We start from the raw sequence: 26,678 nt of genomic DNA on the forward strand, positions 1-26,678 counted from the left end.
CCTCCCAGGTTCCCGCCATTCTCCTGCCTCAGCCTCCCGAGTAGCTGGGACTACAGGCGCCCGCCACCTCGCCCAGCTAGTTTTTTGTATTTTTTAGTGGAGACGGGGTTTCACCGTGTTAGCCAGGATGGTCTCGATCTCCTGACCTCGTGATCCACCCGTCTCGGCCTCCCAAAGTGCTGGGATTACAGGCTTGAGCCACCGTGCCCGGCCCTGGGTGTTATTTGTTATGCATGGGACATATTTTGTCTTCGCAATGCCCAAACACAGCACCTTCATTAATAAGGAGGTTATTGATCAAGGTGGTTTGGAGCTGGACTCCCATGGGCTCTGGAGTCAAATTGCACAAATAAAGTCATTCCTGTGAAGAATGTAGCACAGTGGCTCTGTCAGAAGTCAGAAAACATTAGTTGTAATTATTATTAATCATACATATTTTTTGGTTTTGGGATTTTTGTTTTCTGTATTTTTTTAGAGATAGATCCCTCTGTTGCCTAGGCTGCAGTGCAGCTGCACAATCACAGCTTACCGTCACCTTGAACTCTTGGGGTCAAGCGATCCTCTCACCTTAGCCTCCCAAGAAGCCGGGACTACAGACATGTGCCAGCAAGCCTGACTAATTTTTTAATTTTTTGTAGAGTTGGGGTCTTAATATGTTGCCCAGGCTGACCTCAAACTCCTGGTCTCAAGTGAATCCTTCCACTTTGGCCTTCCAAAGTGCTGGGATTATAGGCGTGATCCCACTGGGCTGGGCCCTGTGCTCTTTGAATGAGTCTGTTAAGTGGCTTTTAGGTAAAGGAAGAATTTCTCATCCCCACCCTCCGAGTTCACTCTTTGAATAGCACAGGTCTCCTGCACTAATAGCCAGGAGGTCATTTTTCCGGCTTTGCAAATGCTCATCCCCCAAGGCAGAGCCAGCAGCTGTGGGGTGTGCTCCTGGCCCACCTCCTGTGCTGATTATAACTTGCTCACCAACCCCTGGGCTGGCCCAACTCCCTCAAATGCTCTGAGAGGGTGGAGGTGGAATTGTGACCCATGCAATTAATAGCTCCTTAGGAAAGGTTCATTTGGAAATACATCGTCATTTGCCCATGGCCGAGTCTTAAGATCCCACTCGCCCTTTGATTCTATGACATGATTCGGATTCCATACCATGGTAGAAACGTCTGCTCCTGTGCTCAGTGGACACAGAGACATGTCAGAGAGAAATCCCGCAGCTTACCAGCTCCTTGTATTAATAGTTATGCTTTTAAAATGAGAGCCGTAGGAAAGGCAGGATCTGGTAAATCTTGTCACAAGTTTAACTAAAAAGACCTGAGTATTTCTCACATTTGCTTGAAGAATAACTTTTCTTACTCACAGAAAGTAAAAGAAAATTTGGATCCTGCCGGTGAATATTATGGGATTTTGCAAGTCAACCATGTTGAATTTCTGTATTAATTTGCTTTTCTTATGTGACTTTCACCATTCCTGTTCAGTTTTTAGAGATACTAGTAAATTAAACACTGTTAGATCCACTTGGAAGAATTAAACCATAAGAAACCACAAAATCAAGTCATCTAAATAGGGTTTTAGAAAAGGATTCAACGAGATGGAGAGAAATTGTCACAGGCATTGATTCCTTCTCTTGAAATCATCAAAAAAGTGGATAAATAAATAACAGTATTTGGGTTATTTCTCATACTAAAAGGGTACCCTGCTCTCCAGGCTCTAGATTTGCATAATGTAGATTAGTCAAAAGTTAAGTAGAAATTGCTGAAAATAAGATGCTACTATTATGACATGAATTTTACTAATTCATATAATGCACTGTTTTATTTTTTAAAAATCTAATAGTATCAGACATTTTAAAGTTGAAAGGACCCTTGACAATTTTCCCAGTCTGTCTCCCAGTCTTCTGTTCAGGCAGTTTACAAATGTACCCATTTTATAGACGTGACAGTTGAGGCATCAATGTTAAGAATATGCTCAGAAATTGCAGCAAAACAAAACAGACAATATGCATCTCCTGTATAGCTTTAGAAATTTTTATATGAATCAAATATATATTTTTATGTTTTATGTTATTTTACCTTTGGGAGTTATGTTACACTTCCAAAATATAGGTGCAGGTATTGGCAGCTTTTAACTTTTCATTTGTCATAGTATCCTGTTTGCACTACTAGTTAACACGTTACTAGAATTTAAGTTCTTTAAATTCTCTGGGTTTGCATAGTTGTTTTTTTCTTGTCAATAATTTCTAAGGTATGAAGAAATAACTTTTGTACTCGCATTTAAAATACTTCTATATGTGTCCCATATTAAGATTTTCTAATGTGGATTAGCATCTGGCTTTGTGAATTTCCTGAATTGAAATGGTGGGCTTCGTAAGAAGAAGATTACAAGTAGCAGGAACAGCAGAATGGTAACAGGCAGACGGTAGAGGTAGATGCTAAGCTCCTGTGTCAGGCTTTACATGGTGGCTAGAGGGGAGGTGGCAAAGGTTTGTGAGGAAGTAAGGGACCAGTCACTTCCATGTTTCAGGAAGCCTCATCTGGAAATTTTGGGAGAAACACTGAATACAGGGAGACTGAAGAGGAGACAGTTTGGAAGTTATTGCAAAGATGCAAATGAGAGATAATGATCAAAGTAATGGAATGAAAAATAAAAGAGGGATGCCATTATAATGAACTTTGCCTTCTCTATCCTCCCTGCACCTCCAACCCTACACACCGAGCACGACCTTGACCCTCAGGCGATGGGGAGAACTTGGGGACTGAAGCCCTGAGGTGAGTGCGAGCCCTCCTGGGCTCCTTCCTATGCCTGTGGAGCGGTGGTGGCGTAGAGGCCATGACAGCAGCAGAGGAGCTGTCACGGAAACGGCGACCGTTCTCAAAGTCATTAGCGGCCAGGTCCCAACTTGGGCAGTGAGGAGATCCTTGTGGAGTTGTAAGGCAAGTTGGAATGGGCCAGGCTGGAGCTCCGTTGAGTTTGTTGAGTTTTTTGCTCATTGTTGTTCATTCCCTGCAATAACAAAGCCTGTTGCTTTAACTAATTAAACAGTCCTTCTTCATGACCTTCTCTATTGCTTGCCTCTGCTTGTGAACTTTGAAGAAAGAAATGCTGGCCTGTCCAGCCTCCCCTGCACACAGAGGTGGCCATGGGACAGAGCCCAGCTAGTGAGATAGAAAGCCAAGGCTGTGTAGAAGCTTCCGGAAACCCTGAGCCCTCTCGTAAGGCCTCCTGGTGCAGCCTCTGGTGGGCTGCTTGGCCTGCCTGCTGCTGTGGCCACCTTGCAGCTGAGATGCAGCCAGGATGAAGCTGGAGTCGGCACAGGTGGTGGGGAGGGAGGACGGAGAGACCCTGTGCCTTTGATGACAATGCAGGCAGCTCCTCCACCCCGCTCTTGTTATCTTGGCAAAACAAACCCTAACCCTGTTTTAGGCTCTGCTAGTTGGGTTTTGTGATCCTAACTGATGAAGTTAGGAAAGTTCCTGATAACTTTAGCAAGCCGAGGGCTTCCTACCCATAGGCAGACGTTAAACTCTGAATGTCTAGAACCAAACTGAGTGTCCATGTGAGCGTGTGTGATCTTTAAGGCATGCATCAGTTATTTTGCGGCCGCCACCTTTATATTCAGGTTTGACAACTTAATCTTAGCAATATCAGTATGTCATGAGAGTGGTAATGCCAGAAGCGCCATCTACTATAATATTTTGATTTTCAAAATAGTTAAAACATTTCATCTTTCCATACAAAAATCTGCAAAATAATATTTATAGCAGCTTTATTTATAATTGCCCCAAACTGAAGCAATCTGGAAAGGCCATGATTCCAGCTATATGGGTTTCTGGAAAAGATGAAACTATGGAGACATTAAAAAGATTACTGGTTGGCCAGGCACAGTGGCTCACATCTGTAATCCCAGCACTTTGGGAGGCCAAGGTGGGTGGATCACAAGGTCAGGAGATTGAGACTATCCTGGCTAACATGGTGAAACCCGTCTCTACTAAAAATACAAAAAAATTACCCTGGTGTGGTGGCGGGCACCTGTAGTCCCAGTTACTTGGGAGGCTGAGGCAGGAGAAAGGTGTGAACCTGGAAGGCGGAGCTTGCAGTCAGCCGAGATCGAGCCACTGCACTCCAGCCTGGGCGACAGAGTGAGACTCGCGAGACTTTGTCTCAAAAAAAAAAAAGATCAGTGGTTGCCAGGGGCTCAGGAGGATGGAGAGATGAATAGGTGGGGCACAGGGGAATTTGAGGACCAACCATGCAAAATGCAACCATTTTGCATGTTACCTGAATGGTGGATACACGTCACTATGTACTTGGCAAAGTACCTAGAAACTACTGCAGAACTATACAACACAAGGAACCAACCCTGATATAAGTTACGCACTTTAGTAAATAACAACATGTCAGTATTAGTGCATCACTTGTAACAGATGTGACACACTAGTGCAAGACGCAGATAGCAGAGGATGCTGGGGATGGGAGGACTCTGTATTGTCTGCTCAATTTTCTATAAACTTAAAACTTCTCTAAAAAATAGAAATCTATTAATTCCTTTTATTTATTTATTTTTTGAGATGAAGTCTTGTGCTGTCACCCAGGCTGGAGTGCAGTGGCACAATCTGGTCTTGGTGCAACCTCCGCTTCCTGGGTTCAAGCAATTCTCCTGCCTCAGCCTCCTGAGTAGCTGGGATTACAGGCATGTGCCACCACACCTGGCTAATTTTTGTATTTTTAGTAGAGATGGGGTTTTACCATGTTGGTCAGGTTAATCTTAAACTCCTGACCTCAGGCGATTCTCCTGCCTTGGCCTCCCAAAATGCTGGGATTACAGCCATGAGCCACTGTGTCCGGCCAAATTTTTAAAAGAAGTATTTACAGCCTTCAAATTTCTTTTATTTCTTTTGATAATAAATATTACTATTTTAGAAGACATTATTTAATTCCTCAGATATTGGAAGGGGTTCTATTAACTGGATGGTTAGAAAGTCCCTCTGTAAGAACAGAGGCAGTGAGAGCCCAAGTCACAGAGTAAGTACTAAGAGCAAACTCTAATGCAGAGAAGTTTATTAGCAAGCTTCAATAGACACAAAAAGGGAGCTCAGCAGCAAGCTCAAACACGGGTTTTCATTTTATGAGTCTCCCTGCTTCTGCTTCATTTCAGAATTTCCTCTAATGCTGGACTCGAAACATAATTTTTGGGTAGGACCTGAGGGAGGCCCGCTGGGCAGTTTCACACTCATGAGAGGATGGAAAACCCACAACTACTTTTGGTTAGGAATGTACTGTGGCCTTTTTTTTTTTTTCCTCTTATAAAACTAATAAGTGGCTGAGGAAATACCTGTGAAAGATTTACTTAAGCAAAGTGGATGGAGCCCAGGGTGAAGGACAGTTAAGCCCATGTGAGCCCTGGTGGTTGGAGGCTGCGGAGGATTCTGGGCCATGAGGCTAGGTTGGTCAGGGCAGCTGCGCTTTCCATCCCGTGCAGAGCCCTCTCTCTCTGCCCAGGCAGGGAGTTGAAGGGGTGTGGTTTCCTGCCTCTCCCAGATTTCTTAGTCCTCCCATGAGTTTTCTCCATGTCTTAAAAGAAGAAAAGTAAATGTTGACATTTTTATTTCAGTAGTCATACTTAAGAATCAACACTAACAGAGTCTGCACATTTTAGAATTGAGGTTGCAAATGTGTGCGTGTAAAACTAAGGAACAGTGTCATTTTCTGGTGTTTTTCCCACAGACCGTACAACATAACAAGTTCCTGTTGTGGCCTCATTACCGGGTTCAAACACCTGATTTTGGCAAAAGCTAACCAAGATAATACGCAACATAAGCATGATTTCTTTAGGAGCTGTAGAGTTCTGCTCCGTGAGAGATGTGGGTTCTATTAAATTCGGGGAGTGAAGACAGGCACAGGTGAAGGAATCAAATCCCTGGCATGGTTTCTGGCAGAGGCCATGGGGGCTGCTGGTGGGTGCACGGCAGCTTGCTGGCTGAGAGGCGTTCTGGAGCCAGAATGCTGACATTGAATCCTAGCTGGGCACGTATTAGAGGCACGGCCTGGGAAAGTCATTTAATGTCTCTGCCTCGTTACTTTGCATGAGGACTTGAGGATAATAACAGCACCTATTTCAGGAGGCTATTGCAAGAATGAGATGCACATGTTGGAAAGTACTTACCTCCCCTGGCATAGTAAATTCATGATAAATGTCAACTATTTATTGTAAATGACTAGAGCAAGTGTATGATAAAATGCCAGTTGAAGAGTTTTGGCTAGTTTTTAGCTAGAACAAGGCCAGGCCCTTTGTTGGGCCTCAGTAAAAGCTTGTTGAATGAATAAATGGAAGAAGGACCATGTATTAAAAGAGCCAGGTCACCACTTGCATGGAGAATATATGCCTGCACCTGGATTTGGAGAAGTGAGGGCAGTGGGAGAGGAGACTAAATAATCAAACCAGAAGCAGCATCAGGCAGAGGACAGTGCTGGAGAATGGGGAAGAGACTCATCTAAATGGGGGAGGCAGTGTTAGGAGACAGAGTGAGAAAGGAAGGTTGGAGCCAGATGGAAGGGTCCCATTGGAAGTTCACCCTATGCCAGGAGTGGTGCAGAGGAAGCTGGATGTGACTCCGCTTCAGGACCCGTGGGAAGGCAATCGACTGTTGGTAGGGAAATCAACCAAGGAGCTGTGGCAATTCAGCTGAAGGATGCTGGACATGGAAAAGAGGGTTCTCAGCCAATAGGTCGGAAAATACCCCCAGGAACGGCTCTCAGGTTGGGCAGAACAAAGCTTGACAGAGCAGATCCACCTGAACTGAAGTTCTACGAGGCTCAAAAATGAGCAAAAGGATGCACAGGTAATACTCAAGGAGAAGACGTAAACAATGTTGGAGATGATGTTTAATATACTCACGTGTGAGTGTGTCTGTTGACTGTGATCTAATGTGTTGCTTTACAGAACTGGCAAACCTAATGTGACTTTGTACCAGTTCAGAGGTAGTTTTTCAGCTCCCTCACCAGCTGACTTCCCTAAACAGTGTGGCTTATTTCAACCTTGAGAAAGACCTCCATGGCCCCTGCCAATCACACAGACTGACTTCTAGAGCTTAAAGGTGGCGTAAAATGATACAATATGTAAGAACCAAGATAACCCACATTTTTAACATTCCAAACAATGTAGGAAAGAATAATGTCCAAAGAAATCAGGAACTTTTCAAAGAGAATGCATGTTCTTTATTAAATCGGGATGAGAGATCAGATCTCCCAACGTATACCCCAGCTTTACATTATTTTATTAATATTTCACATAACTTTTGTTTGTGTGTAGCCCTGGTTCATGTCTGGAGATTCAGCCAGCTCAGGATACGCACCATCCTCTAAGCAGATCTCCCCTTTTTTTAGTGCTTTAGACTTCCAAGGCTTAGCTGAAGGCTCTGCTGTAACTTAAATTGGCCCTTCTCATCCATGGGTACCACTCCTGGGCTGGCTGCTGTTCTCATGACTGGAAGGGTGCCTTCTGCATCCGAGTGGACCTGCTCTGCACAGGTATTGGGAGTCTCCTGTGAACGCCCATTTGCAGAAAGCACTCTGTGTGCTAGGGAAGAAGGTTTTAAGCAGAGAGCTGGCAAAGCCTTCTGTGCTGGAGCTCCCGCCCGGTGTCCTTCCTAGGGAACAGGTGCATCGCTCTCACACCCTACGCGGGGTTCCAGGGAAGCAAGCTCCTCTCTCATTCTTTTGATAGAAATCAGAAGCTAAAAATTCCAGGAGCTCGCAGTGTGCAAATAGAAAATGCTAAATGCTGCTCTAGACCATGTTACTGTGAGTGAATCTTGTCGGATAAAAAACTTATGGCTATCAAGCCATAAAAGCCTGTTAAAACATTTAACAAAGACTGTACTTTTGTGTATGCTGGAAGGATAAATATTGTAGTATTTTTTGAGCTCTCCTATTCAGGTCACAGAATATACTCAACTTTATTTTAGACATTTAAAATATATAAAAGGAATAGGCCATATTTTCAAGTCAATTTGACTTCATCTTCTAGGGCAGATAAACTAACAATGATAAAGCAGTCAGCTTCATAAGGACAAAGCAAAAACAAAAGGCTGGACTAAACACATGCAAAATAATAATTATTTTTAAAAGATGCCTCTTGCATTAACATTCTCGTTCCTCCTCATGTTTTAGCTCTTATTATAATTAAATAAAATTTTATTTTTTAATTTTCTCATTTTTCCCCTAGGGGTCATTTTGCTTCCTATCATCAACAAAAATAGCCAGAATGATATTGAAACTCATGAGATAACTACAGATGATCACTTTATTCATCTTTGGATGAGTTCATTTTTCCACTTTTTGGTGAATTTCTGGACACTGATGATAAAACATGACAGAATACTTTTGTTTTCTATGCCACCTCCTTTCATGTAGTATGCCTCCTCCTAAACATTTTTCAGACACCTCATTATGTAACCCGCAGCTCGTAATGAATACATAGCATGTGTATGATATGAATAGAGTTCTTCTAAAGAGATCTCCTACATTTTTATTTTCAAGTAGTTCTTCCTCTGGGGGATGGTCAGTGGGAGATGGCACTTCATAAGGTCTGCGGTGGTCTCCCAAGTCCTCATCCAACGTGTTGCACCAGTTTGTGTTGCTGTTTGAGCTGTGCTGCTGACCCCTTCCAGGGCATCTGCCACGGGCATCTCCTCCAGCCCGTGCACTAAGACTCAAGAGGGTTGAAGAACCAGGGAATCATTGTAATAACAAGTATTCTGAATTGCATTGTACTGTGTGGTAGGTGGGTTTAAAAGATAACTCATCCCAAATGGGTTAGTGCGACCAGTATGGCTTATTCGTGATGTTTAACTGATTTCATCTTGCCGTGGAGCCTATATTCCCATTGATGGTGGAAGAAAAAATAACATTTTTCTTAGTTAAAGGTAACAATCTTTTCTGGATTGAAACTATTTCTTTTTGAAAAATCGAGTTTCTGAATCCATCAACTCAAAACTCAAATTATTTACTTGGGCCATTTCCTGTTTGCTCCTTCCAAAGTAGGTGTCCGGTGGCAAGACAGATGTGATGGCTTCCTGGAGTCCTGCAGGGACCACACATAATCGAGGCTGTCACGTTTTGTTGCTCGTACCTGACCTCATGTGGTGGCATAGCTTCTCTCACCGGGACTCTGGGCCAAGGCTTCAGTCCTCCCTGTACCTAGTGCTGTGGGGCCAGCTTAGTCACTCCCCTGGGCATGGCCCAGGTGGAAGTCCCATCTGCAGCTTGCTTTGTCCCACCTTGGCATTCATGTAGGATTCAAGCAAGTCCCTTACCTGGCCCCTGGCTTAGACTGTCCACCCACAGCAATCTTGGCTCTGAAACCACCTTGTTTCTCACCTTGATGGTTCCTTGATGGGCCACAGCTCTCAGCTACCTACCTCAGCAGGAGCACTTGGGAACTTCTGTTGCCTGGAACATGGGAGAGCGTTCTGCCTGAAGGCTATACTGCCATTTCTCCTTTAAGGTAGAACATCACCTTGGTGCAGAGCGCTCCATAAGGTCTCCTGCCAGAGCCTTCCTGGTGGGAGGTAGGTGCAAGCTCCTCTGCTCTGACTGATTTCTGCCTCCATCTCTGCCACACCCACTACTGATAGGTAGAACCTCCTCCCCAGGAAGGGAGAATCAAGAACTCCTTCTCCTGGCGGCGTACTCTTCTCTTCTTCTCTGTTGATAGAGCTTTATGCTTTCTTTGCCTGATGGTGGGAACTTTCTCTACCTATCCTGAGGTCTCTCCACCTGCGCTTGATATTAAAACTCTTGGTTCAGGTCTCAAAGGTCTTATTTTGGTCTTACTTTTATTAAGTAGAAGAAGCTTTTGCAATTTAAATATCTCTTATCTATTGACACACACACACACTATACATATGTGTGTGTGTGTGTGTATATACACATACACACATATATATATTTATGAGTCTTTGCATCAGAGAAGTCCATTGTCAAGATTCAGGTTGAATTCGGGTTTGGCAATGTTTTCTCCTATTCCCTGTAATTTACATATAATATCCTGAAAATAAAGTAGAAACTTGCACCTTTCCAGTCTGTTTGATAGGACATTACCTAATGCTGCCCTTTCAGAAGGCCATACTTAATTGGTGAGATGGATAATTCCAGGTTGGGGATAAGTGATGTCTTGCTGTGTCAGGAAGCAAGGAAGCTGTCAAAAACTAATACGATTGTGAAACGAGAAATCCCTTCCTGTTGGCCAAAAGTATGATAATTTCAACATCAAAAGTAGCAGCGGTTATAGTGTATTAATGCACATTGAATCAATCAAAGTATGTGAATCCATGATGAAACTCAAAAAGCAAAAGCTAGGACAATACTTTTATGCCACAACTTGAGATGACTACTAAACCAACGCATTACATTAAGAATTTGACACTGAAGGCCAATCATTATTTACCTTCTCTTTCCAATATGAACTGCACTGGGGATAATAAGACGGCTGAGTTGATGAGAGAAAGCTCTATTTTAAAAGAAAAAAAGGCCATCAATAATATAGAATAAAGGATAGAATTAGAAAATCAACGTTAGAGATGTAGTTAATGCAGATTTAGACATTGATCTAAGGGAGAAAAAGTAGCTGTACAATGGAAGGATTGTATGTTCAATCTCTTAACCCACTGTCAACTTTAGCATCAGCAATGGCGGGTCAACCAGGCTTTATGCACACAGCATCACTTAAGATGTAGTCTAATCCCCAATTCATCAACCTTTAGATCTGACTTTCAGCTTACAGGAAATACGGGAGATAGAGGAAAAGACAAAATGACTTCATGAGAAAATACCCAGACACGCCCAGAAGATGAAATATGGTCTTCATCAGTGACTGCATGTCATTAATAAAGAAGCTGTCGGCCGGGCGCGGTGGCTCAAGCCTGTAATCCCAGCACTTTGGGAGGCCGAGACGGGTGGATCACGAGGTCAGGAGATCGAGACCATCCTGGCTAACATGGTGAAACCCCGTCTCTACTAAAAATACAAAAAACTAGCCGGGCGAGGTGGCGGGCGCCTGTAGTCCCAGCTACTCGGGAGGCTGAGGCAGGAGAATGGCGTGAACCCGGGAGGCGGAGCTTGCAGTGAGCTGAGATCCGGCCACTGCACTCCAGCCTGGGCTACAGAGCAAGACACCGTCTCAAAAAAAAAAAAAAAAAAAAAAAAAAGAAGCTGTGGTAGATTAGGAGCAACCTAAGGAAGGCAACAAGGTACAGTGAATGGCCCTTGACTGGATCCTGAATGGTTAAGCCAGCTGAAGAAAATGTTTGGAGCAATCGAGTAAATGTGAACACAGACTAGGTATTAGATAAGATTCATTGAAATGGAAACCTGGAGCTTATTAACTGAAAAAAAAAAAAGGTTATAAAATTATATGTAAAAAATAATTTCATTTTAAGTATGCAAGTTTATATATATAGATAATATCTGAATTACATTCAATAATGTGTTTACTGCACTAATTTCTGGATGGTAGAGACATGGTATTTTAATTTTTAAATTTCTGATCATGTGAAGGTCATGTAGTGAGGCCTGAATGATATATTTATTAGTTTTTTAAATAGCCAGGTAATTTTATGTATTTGTTATGTGCAACATGATGTTTTGAAATATATATACATTGTGGAATGGTTAAATCAAGCTAATTAACATATGCATAACCTCACAGAGTTGTCATTTTGTGGTGAAAACACTTAAAATCTACTCTCTTAGCATTTTTAAAGAAGACAATATATTCTTTTTTTTTTTTTTTTTTTTTTTTTTTGAGACGGAGTCTCATTCTGTCACCCAGGCTGGAGTACTGCAAGTTCTTGGCTCACTGCAAGTTCCACCTTCTGGGTTCACACCATTCTCCTGCCTCAGGCTCCTGAGTAGCTGGGACTACAGGTGCGCGACAGCACACCCGGCTAATGTTTTGTATTTTTAGTAGAGACGGGGTTTCACTGTGTTGGCCAGGATGGTCTCGATCTCCTGACCTCATGATCCACCCGCCTCGACCTCCCACAGTGCTGGGATCACAGGCGTGAGCCACCGCGCCCGGCCAACAATATATTCTTATTAACTATAGTCACCATGTTTTGCAATAGCTCTCTTTAGCTTATTCCTTCTGTCTCATTGAACCTTCCTAAGCTTTGACCAATGTAGGGGAAAAGCTGTATGATATTGGTCTAGGCAATGATATTTTTTTGTTGTGACCCCAGAGGCACAGGCAACAAAAGCAAAAATAGACAAATGGGATTGCTTCAAACTAAAAAACTTCTGCACAGCAAAGGAAACAATCAACTAAATGATATCTTTAAATGTAATAATAGCACATTATGGCTGCAGAGCATTTTTACAGCTGCTAAAATGCAATCACACACATTTCCCCACTTGGTTTCATTATTTCTCTATGAAGTAGACAGAGCGAGCATTATTGTACCTGTTCGCCATATGTATATAGAGAACTAGATGGCTTAGTGGCTCTATTAGTTATCTATTGCTCCATAGCAAATGTCTTAGTCTAGTCAGGCTGCTACAATCAAATACTATAAACAACAGAAATTTATTTCTCAGAGTCCTGCAGGCTGGGAAGTCCAAGATCAAGGTGCAGGCAGTTTCTCTTCCTCGTTTGTAGATGGCACCTCCCTGCTGTCTTTTCACATGGTGGAATGGGCAAACAAGCTCAATGGAGTTTCTTTTATAAGGGCACCAATCCCATTCATGAAGGCTACAGCCTCATGACCTGATTATCCCCCAAAAGGCCCCACCTTCTAATACTATCACCTTGGAGTTTAGGATTTAAGCATATAAATTGGGGTGGGGGGACACAAAGATGAAGACCATAGCAACAAATTACCCCAAAATTTACTGGCTTAAACAAACAAGTATATATTGTTTCTCATAGTTTCTGAGGGTTAGGAAGTCAAGAGTGGCTTAGCTGTATGGCTGTATCTCAGAGTCTCTTATGAGATTCCAGTCCAGATGCTGGCTGTAGTTACATCATCTGAAGTTTTACTGGGGCTGGAAGAACTGCTTCTAAGGTGGTTCATGGCACATGGCTGTTGTCAAGAGACACACTCAATGTGGAGGCTGGCCCTCCCCAAAGCAGGTGGCCCAAGGAGCAAATAAGCAACCAAGTCAGAGGCTGCAATGACTTTAGGGCCTGGTGTCAAAGTGACATGCTCTCACTTCTGTTGCTGTTCTGTTGGTCACACAGACCAACCCCCTTGCGCAACGTGGAGGGTGTGAACACCAGGAGAGGGGAGTCACAGAGGCCAATATGAGTTGGCTCTCACACCCAAGGTCAATGCCACACTCAAGGTCATACCAGGTGGCAAAACTAGAAATTGAAACCTTGTCTTCTGAGTACAGAAGATTTTCACTTCACACAAACTTTTCATAAAAGGACCTTATCCTCTTTAAGTATAGAAGATCTTTTTTTTCCAGAATTTTTCTTTGCACAGTGACGTAGTTTCAGTATTTATGTGACATCACTAAACACAGAGTTGGGAATCCAACCAGCTCTTTCAAGTAAGAGTGTGTGAATGTGAGTGGGCCCCAGCATACCACAGGCAGTTAGCTCTGCTCTAATGTAAGTATGTATTTCTACACGAAAAACTGCAGGGCTTATGGGAAAATGGGGTTAGGGACACAGCCTTCACCTTTATCAGTGGCAAAAAATAAAAGGTGAGGAACCCAATAAAAATGGTAGCACACATAGTTATACATTTCAACTCATTAAGAAATCCATAAATACTACAGTAAAGATGTCACTTTGAAAAGACCACCTTGAGAAAGACCTGAAGTTTGCTTGTTGAAGTGAGTGTCCCATGCCTGGGGGCCCACCATGTCCACCTCCCTGTCTGCAAGAGGAAGAGAATCAAAGAGTTCCCAAGAGAAAAAGAACAGAAAACCAAAGGAAAAATACACAATAGCTGAGGTTCAAGAGGAGAAATTAAAGAGAAGGTGATATGGTTTGGCTGTGTCCCCGCCCAAATCTCACCTTGAATAATCCCCATGTGTCCTGGGAGGGAGACAGTGGGAGGGAATTGAATTATGGGGGTGGTTACCTTCATGCTGTTCTCCCAATAGTGAGTGAGTTCTCACGAGATCTGATGATTTTAAGAGGGGATTTCCCCCATTTTTGTTCAGCACTTATCCTTGCTGCTGCCACGGGAAGAAGGAGGTGTTTGCTTCCCTTTCACCATGATTGTAAGTTTCCTGAGGCTTCCCCAGCCATGCAGAACTGTGAGTCAATTAAACCTATTTCCTTTATAAATTACCCAGTCTTGGGTATGTCTTTATTAGCAGTGTGAGAACAGGCTAATACAGAAGGGAACGCACAGAGCCGTGCAGCCGGTTGGTGGTGGGAAGGGCTGTAGCTCATGTTGATTTGAACTTCTGAGAGGAGTGTGTGATGAATAATTTTAGGTGTTATCTTGACTGGGTTAGGTGGTGTCCAGATAGCTGGAAAATCATTATTTCTGGATGGGTCTGTGAGGACGTTTCCAGAAGAAATTAACATTTGAATTTAAACACTGAGTAAAGACGATCCTTCTTCACCAACATGGCAGGCATCACCTGACTCACTAAGGTCTCCAATAGAATGAAAAGGTGGAGGAAGGGTGAATTTGAGTGAATTATCTTTGTATGATCTGAGACATTCATCTTCTCCAGCCCTAGAACACCAGGTTCTCTAGGTTCTCAGAACTTTGGACTCTGCATTTATGCCAATGGCTTCCCAGGTTCTCAGACCTTTGACTTCAGACTTAAGAGTTTTACACCACTGGCTCTCTGGTTCTCAGGCTTTTGGACTCAGACTGAGTTACAGCATCAGTTCTCCAGTGTGTGGGCAACAGATCATGGGACTTGCTAGCCTCTGTAATTGCATGAGCCATTCCCATCATAAATATCGTGTTCAATAAATCTATATACTCAGTTCTCTTTCTCTCTCTCTCTCTCTCTCTCGCCTCCCCCACCCCACCACACCATTTCCCTTCCTCTCTCTGGGTTCTGTTTCTCCCCAGGGTTGTGGAGCACCCTGACTAATACAAGGGTTATCTAAAATCCTAGAGAGAGTAGTGATAGTAGGTATGGGTGGGTGTGGCTCCTTGTCCTGATGAAATGCGTATGTGTGAGATCCATCCTTCCTACTGCATTCACCTGGCTTCTGAGCAACAAAATGGTGCCTGAGCAAACCGACATTGACATGACACTCAAATTGTTCCCTAATTTACCAATCACAGTGGAACAAATCCTCATTTTCAGAAGAAATGTTCTAGCAGAATGGGCTGTAGGTACACCCTGGAAATTGGCAAACACCATAAATCAGGGCTTTCCTCCTGGAGGGCCTTGTCGTAAATACCTACCAGCACACTGTTGAGGTTAAAGCACTTTATGTAGGTTGGTATATAATAGTGCCTAATAAATTATCAGAATTAGCAGTACTTTTCCCAAGAAGAGGTCCAGAGGGATTTGAATGGAACAAGCTGAAACTGGCAAGGGCAGGTGAGCAGAGGCCTGAGACAAGGCAAGGGCAGGTGAGCAGAGGCCTGAGAGTGGGGGCACAGTGGCGAGCCCCAGCAGGTACACACGGCAGGGCCCACTGTCCACAGTGGGTGGCAGTGAGCATAGGTGGGCACACATCAAACACATCTCCCTCGACAGCCTCCTTCTGTGGGTGCAAAGAGGCACTAAAGATGATGTGTCACAAATTATTAACATCCTTAGTGACTATCTTCAAGGCAGAAACAAAACAGGGAACAATAACAAGCTTCAGGAAGGCTTTATTTTGTGAAGGGGTGTGTGTGTGTATATATATATATACACACACACACATATAAAGTCATAAACTGCATTTTTAATTCCCCTACTCTCCCAGCACACATATGGTATACTACAGTGTAGCTGTTGGCAGCCCTAACTGGAATATTTAACAAATAGGCAGTAACAGACATTTACTGAAAAAAGTTTTTATGAGAAAACCCCAAATGTGCACGTCTTGAAGGTGCTTGGCAGTCATGCCTGAGGGGCAGAGTCATGTCCAGGAATCACAGTCCGGATGGCATCATGAAATGATGGCTATACAGATAGGAGCAATGATGGAAGCCAGGTGCATCCCAAGTGGCTTCTGCCCCTGAAGTGCCCAGGGGAGACCTTGGTGATGGGGGATCTTTGGGTCTGCTCTTAAAGAAGGGGTGAAATGGCCAGAGATGGGGATGGCTGTACAGGTGAAAGGTGGTGCCTTAGGCCATTCTTCCATTGCTATAAAGAAACACTTTAGACTGGGAAATTTATAAAGAAAAGAAGTTTAATTGACTCACAGCTCTGCATGCTGTACAGGAAGCATGGTGCTGGCATCTGTTCAGTTTTTAGGGAGGCCTCAGGAAGCTTACAATCATGGCGGAAGGCAAAGGGAGAGCAGGCACATCACATGGCAAAAGCAGGAGCAAGAGAGAGTTGGGGAGGGAGGTGCTACACACTTTTAAATGACCAGATCTCGTGAGAACTCTATCAGGAAGACAGCACCAAGCCATGAGGGATCCACCTTCGTGATCCCAACATCCCCCACCAGGTCCCACGTCCAACATTGCAGATTAAAATTCAACATGAGATTTGGGTGGGGACAAATATCCAAATGATGTCAGGTGGGCTCTGTGGGAAGGCCAAGAGGCAGGGAGTATTTTCAAATGGCTGGAGTCTGTCTGGTTTAGACAGAGAGCTCATGGAGGGAGTCTCTCCACCTCTTGAAGACAAGGCCTTAACATCCATAGAAACACATTTTTATTGATTTCAGAAAGGCCCAAGTCAATTTTTTTCCTTCGGATATAGTATTAATAAATTACTAAGCGCTCCCATCTGCCAACCATCGTTCTAAGTGTTTTACTGGTATCATCTCGTTTAATCCTTTCAACAACCCTATGGGGTGTGTAAATGTTACTATACCCCATTTATTCAAGGAAATGGAACCTAGAAGTATCAGTAACTTGCCTAAGTTCAGAGTACCGAGTGTGAGATGTGGGCACAAATCCCGGAGAGATTTCAGAGTCTGAGCTCTTCTCTCTCTGTATTGCCTCCCCTACCGCGCTCTACAACAAGAAGTGTTGAAGTGTGCGGTCAGCAGTCCTGAAGTTGATGGTGGATTATGTTTCTTCTAAAGTCACTGTGGAGATGAAACAAGTTAAGTTCTACCAGTGTTTTTCATAGAAACATGGCTACTATAGCACCAAAAGTTGGAGAAAATTACCTTTATTTCCGGATTTCATCAGTGATAAAGGCTGCTGAATTGTGCATATCATTGGTTCATTTCCCACAACTAATCACATTTCACTTTATTCAAGACCTTTTAAAAATGGGACTGTCAGCTGAGGTTGGAAGGCGCAGGCAGGCGCCCTGGAGAGAATTCATAGGGAGGCACAGGACGGAACGCTCCAAGGAAAGAAGCAGCACCCCCAGAAAGGAGTGCTCTGTGGGCTCCAGGCACCCGAGGAAATGCGGACATGAGCACCGTGATTGCACTCCCACGTGCACCAACGCTGCCAGTGTGAACAGAAGCGGAGCCCGCAGAACGCCAGGCTGTGCCGGGAGATGGATCACCATGAAAAACAGAGCCAGAGCATGGCGGGAACTTTCCGAGAGGGCATGTTGTTTCCAGGCGGTTCCACCTTCTAATATGAAACAGTCTTGGTTGATTTTCCTTGATACTACTTTATCCTCGGCCTGGTTGTTGGCAAGTAGCTACCCACGTCTGTACGCGCCCTTGATTAGTTTCCACTGCATGTGTTTTAACACAGTGCTCCTTTTTCCAAGTTTATTTGGGCCAACCCTGTCTGTAAAGATCCAGTTTAATACGAATTTGAGTCTAGGTGCTATAGCCTGGAAATGTACTACAGGCACTACAACAGATTGCTGAAAGAATCTTTATTCTGAATGCAAAGCAGACACCTAGTAAAAAATTCTGGAATAATAAAACAAGCAAGGCTCATGTGCTCAGTTTTGGGGACGCTCCAATTTAAAGGCTTAGTCATTGTCATGGTGTAAGGTTTACCCATTGCCCCCATCACACAGATGTGGGAATGTTGAGAGCTGAGAGTCCTATGACCTATTCTGCTGCCCAAGAACTTGGGGTGGGTGGTAATTGGAGAAATCAAAGTGATCAGCTGCAAAGAATTCCATTGCTGGAGCTTGGTTCTGCGGGATTCTTCACGGAGCTCTTAAGGCAGAGACAAAAACAAGGACTGTGGGAGGCTCCTGTGAGTAGCCCAAAGGGTTTTGGAGTCAGGCAACCTCAGGTTACAAATCCAGTCCTGCAGGCTAGGAGTTGTGTAAACTTAAAAAAGTGACTGCACCTCCAGGCACATCATTTCCTTACCTGCACCTCCTTCTGACGGGTTTTCTGAGGACAATGCAGTCCATACCCTGTGTCGAACACTTTTCTAATTAATGATGTACAGACACTGTTTGTTTTACAGGAATAAAAATACCAGAAGAACCCAAGTCATATTCATGTAAAGCGGGATGACAAGTGCATCAAAATCTGAAAAATCATTACTAAAGAACTTATCCATGTAACCAAAAACCATTGAAATAAAATTAAACTATTGAAACAAAATTTAAAAATAATAAAATTAAAAAGTCCGAAAAATTTAAAGCAGTTCACAGGTTTCATTTCTTCCTTTATCAAATTGTATTTAGAAATTTATTATATGTGTCTATGCAAACATTTTAAAAATGTAAAAATGTGGGATTGCATAATACTGCTTACTGATTTACAAATATAAATACATCTACATAGACTTGCACACATGCAGGTGCCCCTTGCCCTATACAATTTCACCATCTGAACTTGCTATCTGAACTGAAGAACAAGAGGTTTTGTAGAGAAAGGGATACTTGTTAACATGTGTGTATACGTAGCTTTTGGGTTATGGTTGGTCTTACAAAAAGAAGGATATCATATATATTTCCTGTATCTTGGTTTAATCAATAGCACTTCCTAGAAATCTTACTAAGTCAACTGGTATATTCTAATTAATTCTTTGTGCTGGCTGCATAATATTCTGTGGTTTAGAGGTGTAGCCACACCACATTTTATTCATTTTATCTCCTATTGATGGGCACTTATGTTACTTCCAGTTTTTTGATGCTATAAACAGTGCTGCAATAAATAATGTTGCACATATGTCCAATTTACTAAAGATTTTATTTCTCCAAATAGAATTTTATTTCTAGCCTCCAAATAGAATTTTATTAGCTCCAATTTCATTTAACCTGCCCTGCCACACACATATGCAGGTCATCAACCTGGTTATATGTAGAGCGTGTGTGTGTGTGTGTGTGTGTGTGTGTGTGTGTGGTTTTGTTTATTTTTGTTTTATTTTTGATGTTGTTGCTCACTGGACTCTGAACACTACAGGACTTCTTTAAATCTATTTCTTGAGTTAAGCACTTGACAAGTGCCCGGGGCCCAGTGTTTCAGAAGACATCGGTCAGGGCCCCTTCACTGAAGGAAGCCCTGGGTGGGTTTTCTGGGGTTCACATGGGGACCTGACTCGTATCCCAAGGATAAGGGCCCGGTTGTCCAGGGAGCACAGAGGCCCTTGGCACCCTCAGCTGAAACTCATCCAAGATTAGCAACATTCCAGCCAAATTCTTGTTTTATTGCATGATTTCATTTAAAAATTGCATGTATGACATGGATAAGCTATAAACAAAATAGCCATTTTAATGAAAACAGCAAGAGATATGAGTGGATGTTGCCTTTATTCTAGTTATGTACACAACTTATTAGGAGATGCTCACAGTTGTCAATGGACTCCACGCTACGGCTTTGTGAAGCCGTGTTTGCTTCAGGTGACAGAGCCGCTCTGCTTGCCCACAAGCTGCTCTGTTGGTGACCTGTTTCACAAGGTTGTTTTACCTTGAGTTACTGCTGTGTTCACAGTTGTGCTTCGAGAATGCCAAAGCTCATTGCTCTGTTTGCAAAGATGCTTGGCTTGTTAGGGAGGGTAAAATGCAATATATTTAGACTTTCGATATTGACAGTCCAGCTTTTGACTTCTGAGGTCTTTGTAGAGGAGAGGAAGTGGGAGAGATTTGACAGAGGACCCTGCTGTGGTGTGGGGTCTGTGCAGATGTCTGGATTTTTTTTTAACATTTATTATCAGGCTTCATACAGGAGGAAGTGGTTTGTAGAGCCCTGAATTCAGGCTTTGACAGGTAAGAATCTCTGAAATGGGCCGGGCGCGGTGGCTCAAGCCTGTAATCCCAGCACTTTGGGAGGCCGAGACGGGCGGATCACGAGGTCAGGAGATCGAGACCATCCTGGCTAACCCGGTGAAACCCGGGCTAACATGGAGAAACCCCGTCTCTACTAAAAAATACAAAAAACTAGCCGGGCGAGGTGGCGGGCGCCTGTGGTCCCAGCTACTCGGGAGGCTGAGGCAGGAGAAAGGCGTAAGCCCGGGAGGCGGTGCTTGCAGTGAGCTGAGATCCGGCCACTGCACTCCAGCCTGGGCGACAGAGCGAGACTCCGTCTCAAAAAAAAAAAAAAAAAAAAAAGAATCTCTGAAATGAACAAGACTAGTTTGGTTAGCATTTATTAGAAGGTCACTGTGTAGGTCCTTAATTGTCTCCTGTTTATAGAACTGGATAGTGTGTGTGTGTGTGTGTGTTTGTGTGTGTTTTGTGTTTAATTGTGATTTGCTGCTCTTGACAGGTTTTGTGAAACTGACAATAGCTCTTTCCCAGCCTGTTCTTCTCTAGTGGCCAAAATGTTCACTGTTAATTTATTCTGTTTACTCTTCATTCATTCAACAAATATTTATTCAGTCCTACTATGTACTAAGCACTGTCTAGCCTATAAAGATGTCAAGACATGCACCAACTCTTTCAATACATATTTCTGTTATAAGTTGTAAAAATAGTCAGTGATATAAAAATAAGAAAGGTTCTATTAAGAACAGGTTGCTTTTTTAAATATGTAAGTTTATTTTGGGTGCAATACGAGACTGAATTCTAATGCAAAGTTGTTTTAAGAGAATGTGAAAATCTCACCATTCACTGGCTTAGGAGAAAAGTTACTCTGAGAATTAATAGAAGCTAAATAGAAGAAGATAGTTAAAGTCTGCATGCTGGCTAATGTCTTCTTGTCTTGTACTTTGGGGGAAAAAAGTAAACAAAAGTTTTATTAAGTTTCCAGTAGGTGCCACCTGAACCCTTCCATATTCAGGATTAGACAAGCGGCAATGGCACGTGGAACTTGCTAGCCTAGCCCACTGTGTTGCAGGGTTTGGCTTTCCTCCAGCCCTCAAGGGGTGTCTAAGACCTCTGGGATGCTACATAGGATGCAGGCAGAACTGCCTCTTATAGGGCAAAAAAACTGTCATGGTCACCCCTGAACCATATAGAGGAAGAACTGTGTCTCAGTGCAAGCAAATGGTCTTCCAAAATTTGTACAAACAAGTTCCCAACAGTATAAGCTGCATTTAACCCTAAGCAAACCATCCTCACAGCAAAGGTCTTATTCTACCTGCACATTCCTTCCAAAGCACAAATGCCCTTTCTCAGTTCAACGATGAAAGGACTGATGGAAGATACCTTAGAAGAGTGGCGATGATTCACACTATTGGGTTAAAAAGAGAGAATATTGGGGAACAGTGAGGCTTCCCAGTAAGTCTCTACTCATTCTCCAACATCGTTGGCTGCCCTTTATTTGCCAACATGGTCAAATCTTGCTCCTACATTAAAATTTAAGAAGCACCATCTTCCTGGGTTGCAATCACCTCTCTCTCCTTTCTTTTCACAGGCAAAATTCTCCTCGTCTCCCACGGTTTGCATTCATTCCCAGTCCTACCACCCTGCCTGGCAGCTCCCTCTACCACACAATGGACACAGCCAGTGGCAGGGACACAGCTCTTCTGGTGCCAGATCTGGCTGACACATGGGTGTAGCATTTGACCCTCATGACCATCTGTTCTTTCTTCTTTCTTCTCAAAAATATTTCTTGGATTCCTTGACAGCACTTTCTCCTGTTCTCTTTCTCCCTCTCTGCATTCATTATGTTGCTTTTTTCTGCCAATCTTAAATGAGGGTGATATCCACATCCTTTCCTATCTGTTACCGCTTACTCAACATTCTCTCCATGGTTCATCACGTTCCTCCCTCTGGCATCAGTAAAATGGATTTCATATCTCCAGCTCAAATGTCACCAGTTCTGCATGAATACATCAAAGGCTCAGTGTATAAGGACTGCTCAAAACCAAACATGTTACCTCCACTTTCTGATTCCCATTCTTCCCCACTCCCTTACCCATCTGCTTCTTTCCCTCATTGTTAAAGTTATTACCATCATCCAACTTTGATGAGTTCAAAATCTGGAATCCATCCAGAATTCTTCCTTATGTGCATCACCTGTATCCAAAAGACAATGGTCTTAATTTGTTTTGTGCTGCTGTAACAAAATATCATAGACTTGGTAATTTATCAGCAATAGAAATTATTTGGCTCACAGTTCTGGAGGCTGGGAAGTCCAAAAGCAAGGGGACATATCTTGTGAGCACCTTCTTGCTGTGTCATCCCATGGTGGAAGGCATCACATAGCAAGAGCACAAAAGAGACAACAAGGGGGCCAAATTCATCCTTTTTCTCAGGACCCCCTTCCAAAATCACGAATACACTCCTGGTATAATGGCATTAATCCATTTATAAGAGTAGAGCCCTCATGACTTAATCACCTCTTAAAGATTCTGCCTCTCAACATTGTTGCATTGGGAATTAAGTTTTCCAGCACGTGAACCCTACTTTTGTTCTCCCAGTGAAATGTCTCTCAGACATATCCCGTCTCCTCCATTCCTGCTATCCTTGCCTTAATTTTAGTCCGGAATCATTTCTTGCCTGGGATTTTGCCCACAATCTCCCTCTTCCTTAGAAATATATCCTCCTCTCTACTTTCAAAATGTTTTTGAACTCAAATTTGATCTCATCTTTTCCCTGGTTAAATCTTTTAGTGGCTTACCACTTGCTATAAGATAAAGTCAAAGTCCTCAGTGCCCTTTGTCATCTAGTGCTGTCTCCTGTGCATAGACTTCCAGTTCTTTGATTATCTCTGTGCCTTTGCACACACATTTTCTTCCTTGGAAGAACTTCTTCCTATTTCTGTTTTTCTTTCTTACACTATTTAGAGTCTTCTCATTCTTCAATGAATCCAAAGATGGCCTCCTTTATAAGGTTTCCCACAGCTCTCTCTTGCTGGTAGAGTTTGTTGTGCCTTTTCCTATGCAACCTCCTGTGTATGTGGTGGGCCCTTTCCATGCTGTGTTACACTTGCTGGTTTACAAATCTACACCCAGCACTAGATCGTGAACTTCTTGAGGGAAGGAACTATGTCTGATAACTACATTCTTTGTAATTTCATGGAAGCAGTGCCTAACACACAGGAATCTTCTTGAGCCCCAAATTTGCTATTTTTTCACACCCTTGGATATGTGTTCTTCACATTAATAATGGAAATGATAGTGCCATTCCTGCCGACCATAACAGTTGACAGTTGACACTAAACTTGAGACTAAATGTGACAATCTGTATGAAAATATTTCTCAAACTTACATTTCTATCTAAAAGCAATATATTGGTAGTAGTAGCAGTCTTGTTTTATTCTACTTTCTGATTTTGAACACTAAACCACATTGAGAGCCCATCCATGGCATTGCGGAGAGTGGTGGGGTGGAACAAAAGTCACAGATGAAAATTTTGCCATCCTAAGAGCTGGATAAGTATCTGGGAAAGCAGGACACTGGATAGAGTATGCTTTCTTTGCTTTCAGTGAAGTCTTTGTTTCAGTGACCACTTGTTTATGGTAGTTTAGAGGTGCCTGCAGTAAAGCAACATATAATAAATGCAAAATTAATTTTTTAATGGGGCTGGGGAAAATAAAGGTTATAGAGAAAGATGAATCCAGAGGGTTTTTTTTTTTTTTTGTCACTAGTTTGAAAATTAATGGTGGTGTAGACAAGTTGAAGGACTAAGTCAAAATTTCAGTCAAAATATCAGATTCAAACTCAAGGCAATGACTATTCTATCTTTGCCATTTTGGTGTAGCTAAATGTCTCTGAGGAGTAAGGTGATGACAAATCTTCAAAAGAGGTGATTGAGGCCAGGCGTGGTGGCTCACACCTGTAATCCCAGCACTTTGGGAGGCCAAAGTGGGCAGATCTCTTGAGGTCAGGAACTCAAGACCAGGCTGGCCAACATGGTAAAACCCATAAAACTCTGTCTCCACTAAAAATACAAAAAAAAAAAAAAAAAAGATTAGAAAGATCAGCCAGATGTGGTGGTGCATGCCTGTAATCCCAGCTACTCGAGAGGCTGAGGCCGGAGAATTGCTTGAACCTGGGAAGTGGTGGTTGCAGTGAGCTGAGATGGCACCACTACACTCCAGCCTGGGCATCACAGTGAGACTTCGTCTAGAAAAAGAAAAGAGGGAATTGATGTTTAAAAATGAAAAATTGCAAACTGGAGCTGTGCTTTTGTCTCAAAATTTATGTTCACAAACCCCTCTTGCTGTGCTGTGCCTGTGGTTGGCCTCAAGGTACCCCTCAAAGCAGCTGTTTTGGTTCTGACCTGCTCCTGGCTATAATTGGAAGGTAGCCTGTGATGTCTCCCTTTATGTTTCCTTATTCTGGAATGTTGTGTTACATTTTTGTTCTGTATAAATTTATTTCCTATACAAATGCTAGCCTAAAAATCCTGTACCAAAAGATCTCTATATATTCTATGAAATTTGGGCTGTAAAAATCCAGAGGCATTCTGCTGACAATTCTTTAACCAGGGAGAGTTTCCTCGGGGGTGTGCCTTTCATTATGTATATTTGAAAATGAATTTTCAGGTCTCTGCTTCCCATGTGAATTTGTATAAATGTATGTAATAATAAGAAGTGATGCTTTTTTTCATTTTTTCCTTAGAAATGGGCATATATTTTTTTAGGGCATAATATAAAAGATGGACTGGCTTGAGTTCCTTTGTCCTCCACAAGTCTAGAATGAGAAAAACTAGAATTCCCTGGTAATATCCAAATTTATTAATGAACGGATATGTGCTATGCTAGCTACCAGGCAAGGTGCTTAAAAAGAGAAGTAGGGTTTAGTTTCTCTCTCCTGTGGGTCCGTCAAGCTTTTCTCAGCCAATTCTCTTCCCTCTCTGGAAACTGTAATGTTTCATCGTCTCCTCCTTGCCTGGTGCCCACTGACAACACAGGGACTGATTTGGGTCTTCTCATGTCTAGACACACTGAAAAGCCATTTTTGCTGTTTCTGCTGTCCAGCCACACAGGTAGAGGGGACTTTACCGCAAGACTTGCTGCCTCCTGAGTGCTCCCCAGGGAAGATTCCTAATGTCCTCAGATCCACAAACCTGGGGAGGGGTTTGTCATCTCCGGTAGCCTCCCCAGACCAGGAATCAGCCCAGGGTAGAGGCCTCTCTCAGGAGCCCACTGCTGCCTGGCTCTCTCCCTCCTCTTTGGTCCTGCCTCTTCCCCAGCCCTGGGTGAACTCTGCCTGGTCTCCTTGGAGAGGTTGTGGAAGGGAATACCTGGAGTGGAGCAACCTGCCATCCACCTGCTCTTGCACCAATGTCCTGAGTCTTTAAAGACTAAGCCCCCTGGAAACTCAAAACCAGTTCTCCCTCAAAAAGTTCAGCTCAGGCTGGGCGCGGTGGCTCACGCCTATAATCTCAGCCCTTTGGGAGGCTGATGCGGGCAGATCACCTGAGGTCAGGAGTTTGAGACCAGCCTGACCAACATGGTGAAACACCGTCTCCACTAAAAATACAAAAATTAGGTTGGGTGCGGTGGCTTATGCCTGTAATCTCAGAACTTTGGGAGGCTGAGGCAGGTGGATCACTTGAGGTCAGGGGTTCAAGACCAGCCTGACCAACATGGTAAAACCCTGTCTCTACTAAAAATACAAAAATTAGCTAGGCATGGTGGCACATGCCTGTAATCCCAGCTACTTGGGAGGCTGAGACAGGAGAATGACTTGAACTCAGGAGGCGGAGGTTGCAGTGAGCCGTGATTGCACCATTGCACTCCAGCCTGGGCAATGAGAGCAAAACTTCATCTTGAAAAAAAAAAAGTCTAGCTCTCACACGTCAAAAACTTTAGCTGTGCACACTATTCTGTTCCAACTTTTAAGAACACAGATAAAAAATGTAACCAACTTAAAAAGCCTTATTAACCTTAAGGCTTGATGCCGGTGCCATTCCTAGACTGGTATTTCTCATGAGTCTCCACCAAAGACAGAGGGCAGGAAGATCTGGACTTCTTGGGCTGAGTCATGCTTCGAGGACCCCTTCAGAGGGCGGTATATTGTTCCCTGTGTGGGGCTGCATTTCCCGTGACCGGCACTAGCCTGATGGTTTCTGCTTTTCTGACTGTTCACCTGCACTTGCCACAGCTGTGCTGTGCCTCCACTCCTCTGTCTCGTGAGGGGACTCTGACCTTTCTGTCATCTACCACATGTCATTGATGAGAGCCAGAGGGCGTGGCCTCCTGGTGGTCCAGCCCAACCTCTGTTCTCTCTCGTTCCTGCTTCTCAACAACCTCCTGGAGCTTTTTCCTCTGGATGTAGGAGAAGGGCCCCACACGCTGGATCACAGCCACGCTT

The 26,678-nt window shown here is 43.3% G+C and overlaps 1 protein-coding gene across 3 annotated transcripts in view; it reads left to right on the forward strand.

The window, feature by feature from the left end:
• Window positions 1–26,678, forward strand: part of LOC112623014 (putative transcriptional regulator encoded by LINC00473) — a 65,674-nt gene that overhangs the window by 31,702 nt on the left and 7,294 nt on the right. The window contains exons 1-2 of one of the 3 annotated variants that reach the window (XM_025383152.1): window positions 8,636–8,782; window positions 17,361–18,658. The exons of 1 other annotated variant lie outside the window; for it this stretch is intronic. In XM_025383152.1, the coding sequence (XP_025238937.1) occupies window positions 17,372–17,932 (561 nt within the window). In that variant the 5' untranslated portion in view covers window positions 8,636–8,782; window positions 17,361–17,371 and the 3' untranslated portion in view covers window positions 17,933–18,658. Of the gene's footprint in view, window positions 1–8,635; window positions 8,783–17,360; window positions 18,659–26,678 lie in introns of those variants that run through there. One more of the 3 variants, XM_025383149.1, reaches the window with a different exon arrangement.

Source organism: Theropithecus gelada, chromosome 4 (assembly GCF_003255815.1).
Source record: "Theropithecus gelada isolate Dixy chromosome 4, Tgel_1.0, whole genome shotgun sequence".
In the NCBI taxonomy this organism is placed as follows: Eukaryota; Metazoa; Chordata; class Mammalia; order Primates; family Cercopithecidae; genus Theropithecus; species Theropithecus gelada.